This window comes from Mobula hypostoma, chromosome 6 (assembly GCF_963921235.1).
Source record: "Mobula hypostoma chromosome 6, sMobHyp1.1, whole genome shotgun sequence".
Taxonomy (NCBI): Eukaryota; Metazoa; Chordata; class Chondrichthyes; order Myliobatiformes; family Myliobatidae; genus Mobula; species Mobula hypostoma.
Genome location: NC_086102.1, coordinates 184,620,255 through 184,638,942, shown reverse-complemented (window position 1 = coordinate 184,638,942; position 18,688 = coordinate 184,620,255). Strand labels below are relative to the sequence as shown.

Genomic DNA, 18,688 nt, shown 5'->3' with positions numbered 1-18,688 from the left:
GAACAGAGGGATCTGGGAATACAGATACAAAATTCCCTAAAAGTGTCATCACAGGTAGATAGGGTGGTAAAGAGAGCTTTTGGTACATTGGCCTTTATTAATTGAAGTATTGAGTATAAGAGCTGGAATGTTATGATGAGGTTGTATAAGGCATTGGTGAGGCCGAATCTGGAGTATTGTGTTCAGTTTTGGTCACCAAATTACAGGAAGGATATAAATAATGTTGAAAGAGTGCAGAGAAGGTTTACAAGGATGTTGCCGGGACTTGAGAAACTGAGTTACAGAGAAAGGTTGAATAGGTTAGGACTTTATTCCCTGGAGCGTAGAAGAATGAGGGGAGATTTGATAGAGGTATATAAAATTATGATGGGTATAGATAGAGTGAATGCAAGCAGGCTTTTTCCACTGAGGCAAGGGGAGAAAAAAACCAGAGGACATGGGTTAAGGGTGAGGGGGGAAAAGTTTAAAGGGAACATTAGGTGGGGCTTCTTCACGCAGAGAGTGGTGGAGTGGTGGGAGTATGGAAAGAGCTGCCAGACAAGGTGGTAAATGCGGGTTCTTTTTTAACATTTAAGAATAAATTGGACAGATACATGGATGGGAGGTGTATGGAGGGATATGGTCCGTGTGCAGGTCAGTGGGACTAGGCAGAAAATGGTTCGACACAGCCAAGAAGGGCCAAAGGGCCTGTTTCTGTGCTGTAGTTTCTATGGTTTCTATGGGACATAAAAGGCCTAAAAATGATGATAACGCAGAGACAGCTGAGGCCGAGACTGCAAAAAAAAAAAAGAAAGCTTCCTTCAACAGAAAATACGACGAGTCATACATAAAATGTGGCTTTAATGCGACCGGTGACTTGCATGCTCCAAGCCCCCTGTGTGTGATATGAGGAGACAAGCTATCTAATGAGGCAGTGAAGCCCTCAAACCTGCTTTGGCACCTTGAGTCCAAGCACCCTGCACTTAAAGACAAACCCGTTGAGTTTTTTGAGCAGAATAAACGTGAGCAGGCGGGACAGAAGCAAGTGCTGAGAGTCAACACCTCCACAAATGCTGCTGCTCTGAGAGCGTCGTACTTAGTGGCTAGCCGTATTGCTAAGGCTAAGAAGCCTTTCACTGTTGGTGAAGAACTGATTCTGCCGACTGCCAAGGACATGTGCCGTGAACTGTTGGGAGAAGCTGCAGCTAACAAGATGGCACAGGTTTCTCTTTCAGCTACCACAGTTTCAAGGAGAATTGATGACATAGCGGAGGACATCGAAGCACAGCTGTTGGAACGGCCTAACAAGTCACCATGGTATGCTATCCAGGTCGACGAGTCTACCAATGTCAACAACAAGGCAATACTGCTGGTTTATTGCGATACATATTTCAAGCCGATGTGCACGAAGATATGTTGTGTGCACTGCCACTGCCAACTAACACAACTGGGGCAGAACTATTCAAGTCTTTGAATGACTACATGTCAGGCAAACTGGACTGGTCATTCTGTGTTGGAATATGCACAGACTGGGCTGCAGCTGTGACTGGACGGCTGTCTGGTTTCACTACCCGAGTCAGAGGTTGCTCCTGAATGCCAGTCTACACACTGTCATACACAGGGAAATGCTGGCTAGCTGAAAAATGTTACCTGATCTTAACAGCGTATTGAGTGACGTTGTTGAAGTTATCAATCACATCAAAGCAAAAGCCCTTAACTCACGTCTGTTTGAGCAGCTTTGTGAGGAAATGGATGCCGAGCACAAACGCCTTCTCTGACACACTGAAGTCAGGTGGCTATCAAGGGGGAGAGCCCTGGCCAGGGTTTTTGAGTTAAGAGAGCAGCTACAGAGATTTCTTTCAGGAAAAAAGTCACCACTGGCAGCACACTTCAGTGACGAGGAGTGGATAGCAAAACTCGCTTATCTGTGTGACATCTTCAACCTGCTCAATGAACTCAATTTGTCACTTCAGGGGAGAATGACAACTGTCTTCAAGTTGGCAGATAAAGCGTCTGCTTTCAAAGCCAAACTGGAAATGTGGGGACGGCGAGTGGACAGGGGCATATTTGACATGTTCCCAACATTAGCTGGGATTTTGGGAGAGACTGGGGCTGCACCATCCTTCTCACAGCTGGTGCGTGATCACCTATCTTCACTGTCGACAGAATTCGAGCATTACTTCCCAACCACAAATGACCCAAGACGTGCAAAGGAATGGGTCCGTGACCCATTTGTGAATGTCCCTGGTGAATCATCCATGTCAGCACGGGAAGAAGATCAACTTCTCGAGCTTGCAAATGACGGTGGGCTGAAAAGTATGTCTGACATAACATCTCTGCCGGCATTCTGGATCAAAGTCAAGGCCGAATATCCTGAGATAGCCACGAAAGCACTGAAAACGTTGCTTCCATTTCCAACATCATATCTCTGCAAAGTGGGATTTTCTGCAATGAATGCAACGAAAGCTAAATTGCGGAATAGACTGGACATAAGGAACCCTCTTCGAGTATCGCTGTCTCCCATCACCCTTCGATGGGACCGTGTTGTTGCAGGAAAACAAGCCCAGGGCTCCCACTGATTCAGCGATATTGGTGTGTTGCAATAATTTCATATGTTCATATGGGGAAAATATGCGTTGTGTGCTTAATATCCAAACGTTACTTAAAATATTATGATGCTATTGACTTATAAGTGACTTATAATTGACTTATCACTATATTCATGCGAGGAAAATATACGCTGTGTGTTTAATATTAAATTCGTTAGATAAACCCTTTTAGAAACAAAATTGAGTGTATTAGCCACTTATAGTGACTTATAGTTGACTTATCACCTATATTCCGGTCGTGATTAACACCCCCCGCCCCTGCCCGTCAGCTGGTCCGCAAGAATATTGTCAATATTAAACTGCTCCGCGGTGCAAAAAAGGTAGGTGACCCCTGCTATAAAGTATCTATATACTACTCAAACTCTCATGCTCTGTCTGTATGTCTGTTTGTAACCTCCAATTAGCGCAAACGGTTCATTACAGCGGCACTTTTTTTGGCTAAATCGAATTAAAATGCACTATCTTACAGAATGCAGACAAAGTTCAGGGTTATACAGTAGTATAAAATTGCTCATTCGCAAAAATCAACAGACTCCCTTTTAACCCGAGAGCCGATCCGCCATCATAGAAATCGGGACGCGACAGCCCGACGCATGCGCGGGGCCAGCCTCAGCAGCGACACTAACCAGGGCAAAAGGGCAGGGCAGCTCTATTTCGAGGGGTCACATTTGGCTAATCACCATCAGCATGCACAGGATTGGGACAGATCTAACTGCCATCCATTAACAAGAGATAATTAAATCTTATTGTAATGACATACTTTGAGACACCCATAAAACCCTTTGCTGCAGTCAAAGGACAGCAGTGGCTATATCAATTCCATTTAGGAGAGCGCCAACCACATCATCAAGAATAATCAGCATTCTTTGGTGTTACTGCTTCATATCTTCTATCCAGCATTAGGGTAAAAAAAGGTCAGCCTAATTATGCCGCGTGGAAAGGGATGGGGGACATTATGGTACAGAGATGACGCCAAACGTCGTCGGGAAGCGGCAAGGAGAGGGAGAGAACAAGAATCAGATGAGGCCAGGGCCACATGACTCCAGGATCAAAGAGTCAGGACAAAAAAAGATGAGAGAAGAAGAGACAGAGGAGGAGAGGCATGCACGTCTCCAGGATCAGAGACAAACAACAAACAGCAAAAGACATGAAGAGACGGGGGATGAAAGGGCTGCATGTCTCCAGAATAACAATGAGAGGCAGAAGGGTGGCAGATAAACCAGAAATGATGCCATCAAGAGTGGCCTTCATTAAGAGGAGCAGCTATATTTGCTTTGCTATGCGTCATTCCTTTTTAATAAACTGAGGTTTTCTACTTCAGTTTCTAAAGCAAAGCGATACCAATAGCATTCAGGAAAATTTAATGTACATTCTGGTCACATCAGACTGCACTACCCTTCTCTCAAAGTGTGCCACAATGGGTCACCCCATTGCCTAGTACAACCTAAAATTTGTTCCTTTCACAGACATCATGAAACAAAGAAGCCCCATAGAACGATAGAAACATCAAAAACCCGAAAACCAGAAGTCGCCCCGCCCCCCACCTTTGCACAAGCGGTAGCATAAGTATTGACCCTCCCCCACACCAGAAGCATTGACTCCTCACCCACCATTCAAGGTGCTGAGATTCCATCCCACACTCTCCCCTCCCCCCACACCCCCCCATCTCTGTGTCTTTCTCTATATCTCGATCTCTCTCGTTCGCTCATTTGCAAAACCAGCAACTCGCTGTTCCCCCTTTCTCAGGGACAAACAGGCGCACTTTCTCCATCATAAAAGAGAGAGGGGCATCGCCCGAGCACAGGACTTCCTCCAAGAGCAGCCGGTGATCAGCAAATACACCGTCTGCTGTCTTGATGTTTCAGTCCCTCATAGCACTTCAGTTAGTGAAATCGGCAAGGAACCGGGTCACCCACGACTTCCGACCTCCCAGCCCCAAAGGTGTGCATCTTCCAGGCAGTTCCTGAGATCGTGAAGCACTCGGCCACAGTCAGGAATCTGCCAAGTATGCCTGCTGCTCTATAGGTCCCATACTGCAGTCAGTACAGATAGACATCAACAGAAATGGAGCATTGCAGAAATGAAGTAATTCTATTTTGGATTTGTTGAGTATACCTACAAGAAAATTAATTTTAGGGTTGTATATGGTGACATACAAGAACTTTGATGATAAATTTACTTTGAATTGCTAACCTTCTTTATTGAAGATAACTTAAAAAGTTAAGTCTAGCATACATGGGATCAAAGGATTTATTTTAATGAACGACAATTACTGCTGTAGAAACACTCAAATGTTAGGTATGAATTTTATGTAGATGTCATCTCATTTGCTTAGGAAAAAGTAAGTACCCAGCAGGTTTTTAAAGCAAATGTAGTCTGTCTCATTTCTCACTTTTATTATCCTATCTTTATTTCCGTAGCCACAGTATATTTTCTGTATAAGATTTAAAGTCAGCTTTAGTTTGTTTTTTATATGTTGTGGATTGTGCTGTGCCTCATTCAATGAATCACAGACACTGCATAGAAATGGGGCTTCAGTCCACCAACCTTCAAGTACCCCTTTTCTTTCACACTAATATTATCCTGACCCAGTTTATTCCCTGTACATTCCCATCAGCTCACCCCCATAATCTACCACTTACCAATATTTATTTTATTTAATGACACAGCGCCCTTTTGGCTCTTCGAGTCACACTGCCCCAGCAACCCCTGACAAGCCCGATTAACCCTAACCTAATCACGGGAAAATAATTAACCTACCTGGTACGTCTTTGGACTGTGGAAGGAAACCAGCAAACCCAGAGAAAACTTTTGCACTCCACAGGGAGGCTGTTCAGACTCCTTACGGAACAGAATTGAACTCTGGAGCACCCTGAGCTGGAATAGCATCGTGCTAACGGCCATCCTGACATGGTGCCCAATGTACTATGGGAATTTACAGCAGATAATTAACTAACTCCAACAATTCTAGCATGGGGGAGGAAACTTCAACATCTGGAGTCTTTGGCTTTTCGATGTTTCCAGCATTCCACACAGTCACAAGCAGCATGTGCAAACTCCACATAGACAGCACACAAGGACCGAGTTGAACTCATCGGATCTGCAAGTGTGCCGCTGAGGACACTTCTGTCCAATTGATCATCATCTTGATGTTTCTTTCCTCATTCAGAGATGCTCCATGAGTGATGCCTCATTGGAATAGATTTCAGATTAGCAATGATTTCAGACGCTTACAAAATGCCCCATTGAGGTCATCAGTAGACACCATGCTGAAAGAAAAATCTGGCCTTTGTTTGGTTTATACTTAATCACATACAGGATCATACTTAATCACATTTTGCCAAAATATATATATAATATATATAGAGAGAGAGATACACACACACACACACACACACACACACACACACACACACACACACTCACTCACTCACTCTTACTTGGATTTGTGATGAAAAGACATACCTGTTTATTATTATAATTAATCCACCAGCAATACTGTTAAGTTTAGATCTCTTGTCAATTGATGCACACTTTTAAAGTATCAAATATGTTTAATAAAAAAGGCATTTGTTGTTTAAGAACTGAGTTCCTCCAGCATTTTGTGTGTGTTACTCTGGTTAAGGATATGCTGGTTTTCCTATTAAATCAATCATCTCATTTGTAATTAAATTTCAGGTGTCTCCAAGGCTATTTTAGATGCTGCTGGTCCAACTGTGGAAGCTGAGTGCCATCAGAAAGGTTTGGAATTTGTTTTCTTTTACAGACCCAAACAGCTTCCAGCTCTACAATCTCTTTGCCTTTCTGCCTATAATGTACAATAGGATTTTAACATTTTAGTATTAAACTTAAACTTCCAATTGGCAAAATATTACGTTGCCTTGAAAAAGTATTCAGCCCCCACAATTATGTCCACATTTCACTCTCTCATTTTCTTTTTTTTGTAATATTTTTTATTGAAGTTTATCATCAAACAAACACTTCCATAAGATGTATTTCAGATATATAATATCATATTTGTCACAAATCTGCACATAATATTTATCTGAGGTATACACTTATAGAAGGAGAGGAAAGAAAGAACAATCGGAAGAAGAAAACTATGTACAAAGTAGGGAGTGATCCTTTTTTTTTAAACAACATATTCATTGACTTGTGAGAATAAAATCAGGCCTATGAGGTGCGATGTAGTTAAACCATTTTTCCTAGTATGAATCAAATTGTTCCAACTTATGATTAACAGATGCTGTTATCTTCTCCATTTTGTAAATGTCCATTGTAATTTCCATCCATGCATTTAAAGTTGGGCTGTCCTGTGATAACTATTTCCTGGCAAGGGTCTTTTTACCAGCCAACAGCAGTATATTCATTAAATATTTATCTCTATTCAACTATTCTTGAGGTATATACCCAAAATATATGGGCTTACTCTCTAAGGGTATTTCACATTTAAAGATGTCTTGTAGGGCATTATGTATCCCACTCCAATAGTCTTTGATAACGGGGCATTCCCAGAAAATATGATAATGGTTTGCATTTTGATTTTCACAATTTCTCCAGCAAACAGGGATGTTACTATCATAATGGGATTTCTGAGAGGGTGTAATAAAATATCTTATCATGTTTTTCCACCCGAACTCCCCCCATTTCTGTGAACTGGTACACTTCCATTGATACCTCCATATTATTGTCCAGACTTCACCAGATATTATTATCCCTCCTTCCTTCTCCCATTTTGTTTTAATGTATGAAGTCAAATGTGTTTTAAGATTTGACAAACCCTTATACACACTTGAAATTATTCTACTACCGTTGTCTGAATTATATGCTTTTCTAAGTATCTCTATCAGACATGTACTTGCCTTGGTTACATTTTTAACCCTCCTATGAACATACTGTCACATCTGTCAATACCAGTAAAAGTCTTGTTTTTCTAATAAGTGTTTCTCTTTGAGCATTTCAAAACTGAACAGTGTTCCTTCTGTCTCTAGTTTAAATTCTTTTATAATAGTTTTCCATATTTTAAGAGTCCATTTCACCCACGGGTTATTTATGTAACCTTGTAGGTTGTTATCAGCCAAAATTGCCTGTATGGGGATGGAAAGTATCCTCTCCTCAATGTTTTTCCATTGAGCGTCATATGATGGGTTCCACCAGCCTATCACAGCTCTCAACTGTGCTGCAAAATAATAATCTCTAAGAGAAGGGAGGCCCCATCCCACCTTTTCCTTGGTCAATTGCAAATTTTGAGACGAACCCTAGGCCTTTTACCTTGCCATATATATCTTGATAGCATCTTGTTCCATTCATTGAATTGATTTTGGTTAATCTCTATTGGTAGCCTCTGAAAGAGATACAGTAGTCTGGGCAGTATATTCATTTTAATAGATTCAATCCTTGAACTGAGGCCAAAAAAAGGAATTGGGTTCCATCTTGTTATATCTTCGTTAATTTTTTTATATATAGGCTGATAATTGCATTCTGATAATTTTGCCAAATCTTTTGGCATAATGATGCCCAAATATTTGACAGGCTCTGTTTGCTATGCCAAAGGATATCTACTTTCAATTTCTGTTGGTGGGCTATAGTTATATGAAAGTAGTTGGGTTTTATCTATGTTGATCTTGTATCCTGATAATTGGCCATATTGTTCAAAGGGTTGCATCAATTTAGGTAAAGAGTACGTTGGTTGCCCTAGCTAGATCAAAATGTCATCCCCATAACAGGCCAATTTATACTCTGTCCCTTTAATAGTAATTCCCCTGATATCTTCATTTTGTCTGATGTATTGAGCTAATGGTTCCAGATATAATGCAAAGAGTAGTGGTGACCTTGCACAAGCCTGTCTTGTGCCCCTATCTAGGGTAAGACTATTAGATAAATATCCATTGATTTTAATCCTAGCAGTAGGATTGTCATACAGTGCCTGTATAGTTTTAATAATTGTGTCATGTAGACCAAATATATGTAAAATTCTGTAACGAAAATTCCAGTTAACCGAAATCAACTGCCTTTTCAGCGTCCACGCTTATCACTATTGCTTCAATTTCATTTTTTTTTTATATGATCCATAATATGAAGTGTCCTTCGTATAATGTCTTGAGTTTGGCGTTGTTGTATAAATCCTGTCTGATCATTATGTATCAGTGTGGGTACAAACTCTTCTAATTGTTTGTCCATGATGGAGGTAAATATTCTATAATCCACATTAAGAACAGAGGCTTGTTCTTTTTTCATTTTTGATAGAATTTTACTTCGTTTGATTGGATTTAACAGCCCATTGACGCTGAAAGAAATGAATTTTACTTTGTCCTTAGCCATGTGTATTTATCTGTTAGTATATCATTGAAATTTGCAGAATATAACTTAATCAATCTACTCCCTGAACAAATAAGAGCCAAGAAATGCGAATTTAAAAAAAGGTAACGAAGGTGTGATTCCAAGGCTGGGGTCTCTAGATGACCCTGGGTTGGGCTGGAAGAAACGTCTAGCCGTAGGGGATAGCCCCTCCTACCTGTGAGTTGAGGGCCCCCGCTGCAGTACCTATAAAAGTAAGTAAAAAAATTCTATGTCCATTACACAGAAATGATTTCCCTGTGTATTCCTCCCATGTATATATTCTCATTTAGGTGGTGAAAAAAGGAGTGAATAAATGAATAATAAAAACTTGAGTAATATAAAGTCCACATTATAATACGTATTTCTTGAGATAGGTATATCACCATCTATTTTTGCTTCTGTCTAGTTTATCAGCACTTTTAAAGTTAGCCAAACCTTGTGGCTCTTCTGGAGGAGGTGAGGGCTGTCTTTGGAGTTTCTTCCTAATATACTTCTCTTGTTCTCCCGTCCCCTGCTTTCTCAGTTCTGTTACTATTTCCCAAGCAGATCAGAATAACTGCTGAGCCAGGCTTTCCCTCGGTCTGACCACGCTAATGAGCAACCCTCTGTTGTTCATGTCTGCAGTCGCCTCTTCCACCATCTGATATAGCTGTATCCCTCCTTCATAAAACACCCTCAGTTTAGCAGGGTACGGGGTTTGGAATTTTATCTTTTCTTGCTTTAATATTCATTTTGCTTCGGAATATTCCTTCCGTTTCTGTAGGACCGCCGGGGGGTAATCTTGATCGAAGTATATTAACTTCCTGTTCCAAAAAACCCTCTTCTTACCCCAGGTCCTTCGTAGACATACTGTGACAGGAAACCATCCTGGACACACTTAACAAACTCTGCCCCATCTAAACCCTTGGAACTAATCAGGTGCCAATCAATATTAGGGAAGTTAAAGTCACCCATGATGACAACCCTGTTATTTTTGCACCTTTCCAAAATCTGCCTCCCAATCTGCTCCTCTGTATCTCTGCTGCTACCAGGGGGCATATAGAATACCCCCAGTAGAGTAACTGTTCCCTTCCTGTTCCTGACTTCCACCCATATTGACTCAAAAGAGGATCCTGCTACATTACCCACCCTTTCTGTAGCTGTAAGAGTATCCCTGACCAGTAATGCCACCCCTCCTCCGCTTTTTCTGCCCTCTCTATCCCTTTTAAAGCACTGAAATCCAGGAATATTGAGAATCCATTCCTGCCCTGGTGCCAGCCAAGTCTCTGTAATGGCCACTACATCATAATTCCATGTATGTATCCAAGCTCTCAGTTCATCACCTATGTTCCTGATGCTTCTTGCATTGAGGTACATACATTTCAGCCCTTCTACCTTACTGTCTTTACACCGTTTATTCTGCTTCTCTTTCCTCAAAGCCTCTCTGTATGTTAGATCTGGCTTTACTCCATGCACTCCTTTCACTGCTCTATCGCTCTGGGTCCCATCCCCCTCGCAAATTAGTTTAAACCCTCCTGAACCATGCTAGCAAACCTACCTGCAAGGATATTGCTCCCCCTCGAGTTCAGGTGCAACCAATCCAATCTGTACAGGTCCCACCTTCCCCAGAAGAGATCCCAATGATCTAAAAATCTAAAACCCTGCTCCCAGCACTAACTCCTCAGCCAGGCATTCAACTGCCATCTCCTCCAATTCTTACCGTCACTGTCACGTAGCACTGGCAGCAATCCTGAGAACGCCACCCTTGAGGTCCTGTTCTTCAGCCTTCTGCCTAGTTCCCGAAACTCACACTTCAGGACCTCATCCCTCTTCCTGCCGATGTTGTTGGTCCCAACATGTATCACGACTTCTGGTTGCTTTCCCTCTCTTACCAGGATGTCATGCACCCGGTCAGAGACATCCCGGACCCTGGCACCCGGGAGGCAACAAACCATGCGGGTGTCTTTCTCACGTCCACAAAATCTCCTGTCTGCTCCCCTGACTATAGAGTCTCCAATGACGACAGCTCTCCTCTTCTCTGTCCCACGCTTCTGCACCACAGGGTCAGACTCAGTGCCAGAGGCCCTGCCATCGTGGTTCACACCTGGTCGGTCATCCCTGCCAACAGTATCCAGGACGGTAAACTTATTATTCAGGGGAATGGCTACAGGGGTGCTCTGCGCTTCCTGTCTGCTCACCTTCGCTTTCCCCCCTCTGACTGTCACCCAGTGACCTGCTTCCAACAGCCTAGGTGTGACTACCTCCCTGTAGCTCTCATCTATGACTGCCTCATTCGCCCTTATGAGTAGAAGGTCATCCAGCTGCTGCTCCAGATTCCTTACACGGTCTTCCAGATCACCCAGCCATATGCACTTCTGGCAGATGTGACTCTGCGGGAGAGGGGAGTTCCCCCAAGACTGCCACATCTCACATGAGAGGCACATCACTGTCTCAGGAGACATTGTAAAAACTAACTGCGAGCTAGATTGTCCTCCACCTATTTTCGTCGAGGCCTCTCGAGTCAAAGCCTCAAAGCTCCACTCACTCACTGGCCGCTTCGCTTGAGCTATCCCTCTATTTATCTGTTTGAGCTTTTCAAAATGTTTGGTCACCTGACCTCAATTGCCCAATCAGCTGCTTTCTGCTGAGTCTGAGCTATTCAAATCCTGATTGTCTAATCAACAGTTTTCTGCTGAGTCTGATCTGTTCAAATCTTGATTGACTTGATTGCACAGACCAACTGCCAAAACTGCCAGAATCTCTCGAGTCAAAGCCTCAAAGCTCCACTCCTTCACTGGCCCACTCACTCACTGGCCACTTTCCACTCGAAGTACTATTGAGCGCGGCTTACTTTCTCTGTTTCCCGGAGGCCTTGGGACGAGCGCACGATGCGCCCTCTCAATTTCAATCTCCATAGTTGGGGGAATCTCCAGCGCCTCCTGCAGCAACTTTCTTACAGACTTCATAATTGACAACCCCTCCACTCCTTCGGGAGCATTATAAATCCTGATATTTTTCAGACGCGATCTTCCCTTGTGATCAAACAATTTACTTTCCTGTTGATTTAATATTTTTATCATCTTACTTAGTATCTGTTCCACATTTTGCACGCGATCTTCCACCTTCTCAATTCGAGTCTCTGCCATCTTTGTTTTCTGATTGATGTTGGCGAGCTCTGACTTTATATCATTTAGTTGCTGTTTTATATCTTTTTGGACTTCTCTTGTCTCTTCTAGAATTTTTATCATATTTGCCACTTCACCTGAACGAGGCCCCGCGTCAGCTTCGCCACCACGCGCATGTGTAGGAGAGCCGCATGTTCTACCTCTCCCTTCTATAGGCTCCGCAGTGGTGCTTTTTTTATATCCATTCTTTTTCCCCATTCTTGCCCCCCTTATCAATTCAGATATTTTCAAAAGATCTTGTATTTGATGGATTAACGGGGCAAAATTTGCGTTTTTCCAGAGGAGCTAATGATTTAAGCTGCCATTCTGGACGATGATATCACCGGAACCTACTCTCTCATTTTCTAAATTTAAAATATATTGAAGTTGGATTTTTGTTGAGCTAATCGATAAAATATTGTGCATCATGTCAAATCAAAAGAAAAATTCCAAAATGTCAACAATTTACTAAAAATTAAAAACCAAAATTGTGAGGTTGAAAAAGTATTCATCCTCTTTTTAATTACTACACTAACTTTTCACAGACCCAATACTTTATATTACTTTACCAACTCATGCAATTTGTTGATTTAGAAAATTGGAGAATCACTTGTTTTCAATGAATTCATACAATTCTCTGAGAAACAACTGTATGGTAGATTTTCAACAGACCAAACCAAAACAAAGACAAAAGATCATACAAGCCAAGTCAGGGAAATTATATGAAAGAAACACAGATCTGGAGAAGAGTACAAGACTATCTCAGAGGCAGTGAACACACCTCAGAGCTCAGTGCAGTCCATTGTGAAAAAGTGGAAAAAATAGGAAACCAGAGCCACACTGCCTAGGTCAGGGTGCCCCTCTAAACTTAGCTGCCAGAGAAGAATGGCACTTGTAAGAGAGGCCACTGTGACCCCAACAGTCACTCTGAGTAAGCTGCAGAAATCACCGGCTGCAACTAGAGATGACGTTCATGGTTTCACAAACTCTAAGGGTTTGTACAAAATGGGTATTTATGGAACAGTGGCAAGCAAGAAGCCCTAGCTGAAGAAAAAAACATATTCTTGCCCGTAAAGACTTTGCAAAGTGTTACTTAGAAGATAATGTAAAGATGTGGAGGAAGGTCTTGCGGTCGGATGAGACTGAAGAGGAACATTTTGGCCTCAACACTAAGCAGTACGTGGGGCGTAAATCTGATTTCCTAAAAGACTGCTGGTTATAATAGTTGTGAGAAGTGGTTCAACTACGTACTGATCAAAGAAGAATGAATATTTTTGAATTTTTAGTTTTTCATGCTTTGCAATTCTCTTTTTTTTTGGTGAGGGGAGCTGTACTATGAAAAAAGGAGCCTGTGATTCACAAATACAGTATCTTGGTTAAATTGATCAAAAATCCTGGTTGTAATACTCATTTATGTGAGCAAAGTTTTAGGGGCTGAATACTTTTACAAGGCACTGTATACTAAATCAAAGGCAAAGATTTTATGTAAGATTATCAAGAAATGTAATGAGACAGAATCAGTGCCCCTCTAGTTATGGAAGAGTTACCAATAGAGCTACCAAAACAGCTCTGTGCAGGTCAGAAGGCAGAACAACAGAAACAAAAAGCAGAACCACAGAGGCCTAATGTTTGAAATAAAACTTTTTCTAAGACTATTCTCCGTGCACTTTTTCCCAACTTACTCTCGGACTCGTTTTTTTAATATTTCAATTTCTAGATCTCGGATGTCCTCAGGCAAGCATTTCATTCCACTGCCCTCAACAAATTTTTCTGGTTATTCATACCAAGTGAGAATATCAAAGCTGTCTTATTCCAGGGTGGCTAATGCTCACAGACATGATGACACTTGCAAAATATTTCAAGGCTCCTTCACTCTACCACGATCTTAGAAATTTGTCTCTGTTTCCTGATGTACCAACTTCCTCATTCCTCGGCACTACAAAGATGCATAATGAACAGAGCCCAAAGGAGGGTATGAGCAGGTTTTTGAAATGAATTACAGGAAAATCTGCGGGAGGATTTAGAGAAGGAATTCCACATTACATGCCATGTCATATGACATGGGTGATCATCATCTTTCCATGACCATGATTATTCTTGGCAGTTTTTTCTGCAGAGGTGGTTTGTCATTGCCTTCCTCTGGGCAGTGTCTTTACAAGATGGATGACCCCAGCCATTATGGTTTGTGATGTGCACCAGCTGCTCATACGACCATCTACCATCCACTCCCATGGCATCACGTGGCCCTGGTCAGGGGCTACACCTTGCCCAAGGGTGCTTTGCAGACTAGCGGAGGGAAGGAGCGTCCCACACCTCCTTTGGTAGGGATGTACTGTATCTCCACCCCGCCACCCAACAATGGATGGGTCAGTCATGTGCATGGTTGACGAGGTGAAAGGATGCTGAACTTCGAGAACATTACAAAGCTGGAGGGGTGAAGTCATTCAAGAATTTATACAATCAAATAAAAGGTTTAAATCAACACATTGTGGAAGAGGTAGCTTGTGTTGTTTAGCAAGTCAGTGAGCGATGGGGATGTAAGGTGGCATGAGATATTGTACAGTGCCATAAGTCAAAATGTTTTAAAATTCATACAGCTTGGGTGGGGGGTGGGGGTCGGAGTTCAGTTCCGGTGTCCATGGTAAGAAAGTTTGAATGTTCTTCCTGTGTGTGTGTGTCCTCCCACAGTGCAAAGACGTACCAGTTAGCAGATAAATTGGCGATTGTAAATTGTCCTGTCATTAGGCTGGGGTTAAATAGGTGGGTTGCTGGGTGGTGTGGGTCATTGGGCCAGAAGATCCTGGTCCATGCTTTATCTCTAAAAATATTTAAAAAAAATTTTAAAACCTCTATTCAAATAGACACCAGCAGTATTCCAAAAATTCAAGAGTATCAGTGGCGGGTGGAGGGTGTGGAAGCGAGTGTCATTGCTATTACTAAGGAGAAGGTGTCTGGGAAGCTGACAGGACTGAAGTAAAGTCACCTTGACCAGATGGTCTACACCCGGGATTCTGAAAGAGGTGTCTGAGGAGATTGTGGGGGCATTAGTAATGATCTTTCAAGAGTAACTAGATTCTGGAATGGTTCCTGAGGACTGAAACTATTGCTGGAGCTATTGATAGAGATAGGTTGATAGATTCTTGATTGGTCAGGGCAGGAAGGTATACGGGGGTGGGGGGGGAGGCAGAAGATTGAGGCTGAGAGGGAAAATGGATCGGCCATGTTGAAGTGGCTGAGTAGACTCGATGAACCAAATGGCCTAATTCTGCTCTGATATCTTAAGGCATTGTAGACTGGAAATTTGCAAATGTCATTCCATTCTTTGAGAACGGAGGGAGGCAGAAGAAAGGAAATTATAGGCCAGTTAGCCTGACTTCAGTGGTTGGGAAGACACACACACACACACACACACACACACACACACTGTTAGAGGTTACAGGGAGATGGATAATAAATCAACAATGACGGAATGGTGGAGCTCACTCAATGGGCCGAATGGCCTGGTTCTCCTGTGTCCTATGGTCTAAATATTAGTGGACAGGAATATTTAATTGTTATTTATGTAATGACTGCAAAAAATAAATGAAATGATTCTTTCTTTAATTCATAGGCTCACAGGCAAACAGTGCAACAATAATAACAAGTCCAGGAAAACTGCGGTGTCAAGCTATAATTCATATGGTTGGACATACAGATCCAACTAAAATCAAAGCCATAGTTGATGAAGTTCTGCAGCTATGTGAACAACAGAAATTCTCATCAGTTGCTTTCCCTGCCGTTGGTACAGGTTGGTATTTTCCTTAAAGTTTTTTATTCCCCACTCCTTTTGGAGTTTCCTTACACACTGAGAAGAGCCAAAATATTAATATCCAGACCAAGACAGGAACTATATAAGTTGTGTCCCAGTTCAACTACAGTATATAAGAATTATGCAGTAAGATGTGGGAATGTAAGTAGTGGATTATGATCATGGGAAGGCAGTTGGTCTGAAAATGGGCTTGAGATGAAACAGGCAGCAATCGTAGTTTTGGATACTCCAGTTTAGATGAAAGTACATACCCTAGTGCTTACTTCCACAATGCATGCTACAACTGGAGAACTTGATTTGATAATTTGTGAGAGAGATGCTATAATGTTGCGATTACCAAAATCTGAAGAGAATGGCAAGGTAGGATCTTGATCCTGATGTAATCTCTACGTTTCCACAGTGGGATCGTCCACTTCTGCAATGGTTGGTTTCATACTGTCCATACTCCCTATTCTTATCCTTGTGCTAATCAGATTGAATTGTTACATTTTGACTTTGTTGGCGTGGGCTCATCTGACTGACTTGTGTGAGCTTGTGTAACCTAGTACCAGTTACTAGGTTAATTGGTCATTGTAAATTGTCCTATGATTAGGGTAGTGTTAAATAGTTGGGTTGCTGAGCAGTTCGCCTCATTGGGCTGGAAGGGCCTCTTCTGCACTGTATCTCTAAATATAAATATAATATTCTAGTTCTCTATTTAAACAAATGCTAACATTGCATTTGCTTTCCTTACTACCAACTTAACTTGCAAATTAACCTTTAGTAAAATCCTGCATGAGGAATCCTACTGAATTCACTGCCCATTTAGAAAGAAGTCTACACCTTCTATGGGCATGTCAGTTTTGAATGCAAATGGACAGATCACTATGGATCCCATGCATTTTAATCTCCTTGATGAACCTACCATGAGGGATCTTACTAAACTCGAATATCCAGAGCTCTTCATCAATCACCTTCATCACCTTGAGAATCATAGTCAAGATCTGAAGACATGACTCGCCCCACACAAAGCCATGTTTACAATCCCTAATTAGGCATGGCTTTTGAAATGTTCAGTATCTCATCCTGAACCTTACACATGCATTCTTTTCCTTCTTGACCAAATTGAACAGCTCTCTTACCTGAGATTCCCTTAGTTTACCGTTCTTTTCCTTCCTTCTCCCTGTGATCACGTGGGCTTCTTCTGGGTTCTCCGTTTCCTCCCAAGCAGTCAAGGACCTACAGGTTAGGATTAATAGCTGCGGGCTCACTGTGTTGGTGTTGGAAGCATAGTGCCACTTGCGGGCTGTCCCAGCACATCTTCGGACTGTGTTGGTAGTGAAACATACAATGCATTTTTTGAGAGATATTGTTAATAAAGAGGAGATGCACAGTAGGTGTAGGCAGTAAAGATGAAATGAGGTACTTGAGAATAATAAATGCAAAAGTACACTTAAGAGGGACATCAGGGCTAAAAGAGGGCATAAAGTTGCTCTGGTAAACAAACTGAAGGAGAATTCCTAGGGTTTCTTCAGTTATATTAAAATCAAAAGGATAGCAAGGGACAAAATTGATGCTCTTCAAGATCAGCATGGTTATCTATGCTTGTAGCCAATGAGATGGAGAAAATCTTAGATTGTGAGAACACTCAGTCCTCTTTTATTGTCATTTAGAAATGTATACATGCATTAAGAAATGATACAATGTTTCTCCAGAGTGATATCACAGAAAACAAGTCAGACCAAAGACTAACACTGACAGAACCACATAATTATAGCATATAGTTACAACAGTGCAAAGCAATACCGTAATTTGATAAAGAACAGACCATTGGCACAGTAAAAAAAAAGTCTCAAAAGTCCTAAGTCGATCGACTCCCGAGTCCCCGATAGCAGGTGGCAAAAGGGAGAAACTCCCTGCCATAAACCTCCAGGCACCGTCAACTTGCCGATACCTTGGAAGCAGCCGACCCCAGCCAACCCTGAGTCCATCCGTCCGAAAACTCTGAGCTTCCGACCAGCCTCTCCAATACAGCCTCCTAAGCGACATCCTCTGCCGAGCGCCTTCAACCTCTCCCCGGCCGCTGAAAAACGCAAAACACACAGTAGCAGGCATTTCAGAAGTTTTCCAGATGTTCTGCTGTGCTCTGACACCTGTCTCCATCAAATCAGAATCGTGCACGGTCCCCTACTTGACAGGTAACAGATATTCATCACTGAAGTGGCCGCGCACGCTGTCGTCACGCCGCCATCTTCTCCCCCCTTCCGGGATTATTTGCATCTGTATTTACTCAGATGGGCCCAGAGTTTATAGAAGTGAGGCAAAACAGCAATGAGCTCATGGACTGTATACGGATTTCAGAAGAGGAGTGCTTATTGTTTTGAGGCAAATTAGGGTGGATAAAACCCCAGGCGCTGATAAGGTGTTCCCTCAGACCTTGTGCAGAAATTGCAGGGGCCCTAACAAGGGAATTTAAAATTTCCATAGCTATGGGTGATGTATTGGAAAATTGGAGGATGGCAAATATTGTTCCACTATTTAAGAAAGGCTCTAAGAATCAGCCAGGAAATTATAGGCCGGTGAACCTGACATCAGCAGTGGGAAATTTATTGGAAAGTATTGGAAGAGACCGGATATATAAGTATTTGGATAGACTGGGACTGACTGGGGATAGTCAACACGGTTTTGTGCGTTGTAAGATGTGTTTAATCTATCTTACAGTTTTTCAAGGAAGTTACCAGGAAAGTTCCAAGAGGTAATGTTGCAGCTATGTAGGACCCTGGTCAGACCCCACTTGGAGGACTGTGCTCAGTTCTGGTCACCTCACTATA

General features: G+C 42.2%; 1 protein-coding gene across 3 annotated transcripts in view; it reads left to right on the top strand.

The window, feature by feature from the left end:
- Positions 1-18,688, top strand: part of LOC134348674 (protein mono-ADP-ribosyltransferase PARP14-like) — an 86,498-nt gene that overhangs the window by 46,361 nt on the left and 21,449 nt on the right. For all 3 annotated transcript variants that reach the window (XM_063052441.1, XM_063052440.1, XM_063052443.1), the window contains 2 exons: positions 6,267-6,329; positions 15,681-15,857. In XM_063052441.1, coding sequence (XP_062908511.1) covers positions 6,267-6,329; positions 15,681-15,857 — 240 coding nt within the window. The remainder of the gene's footprint in view (positions 1-6,266; positions 6,330-15,680; positions 15,858-18,688) is intronic.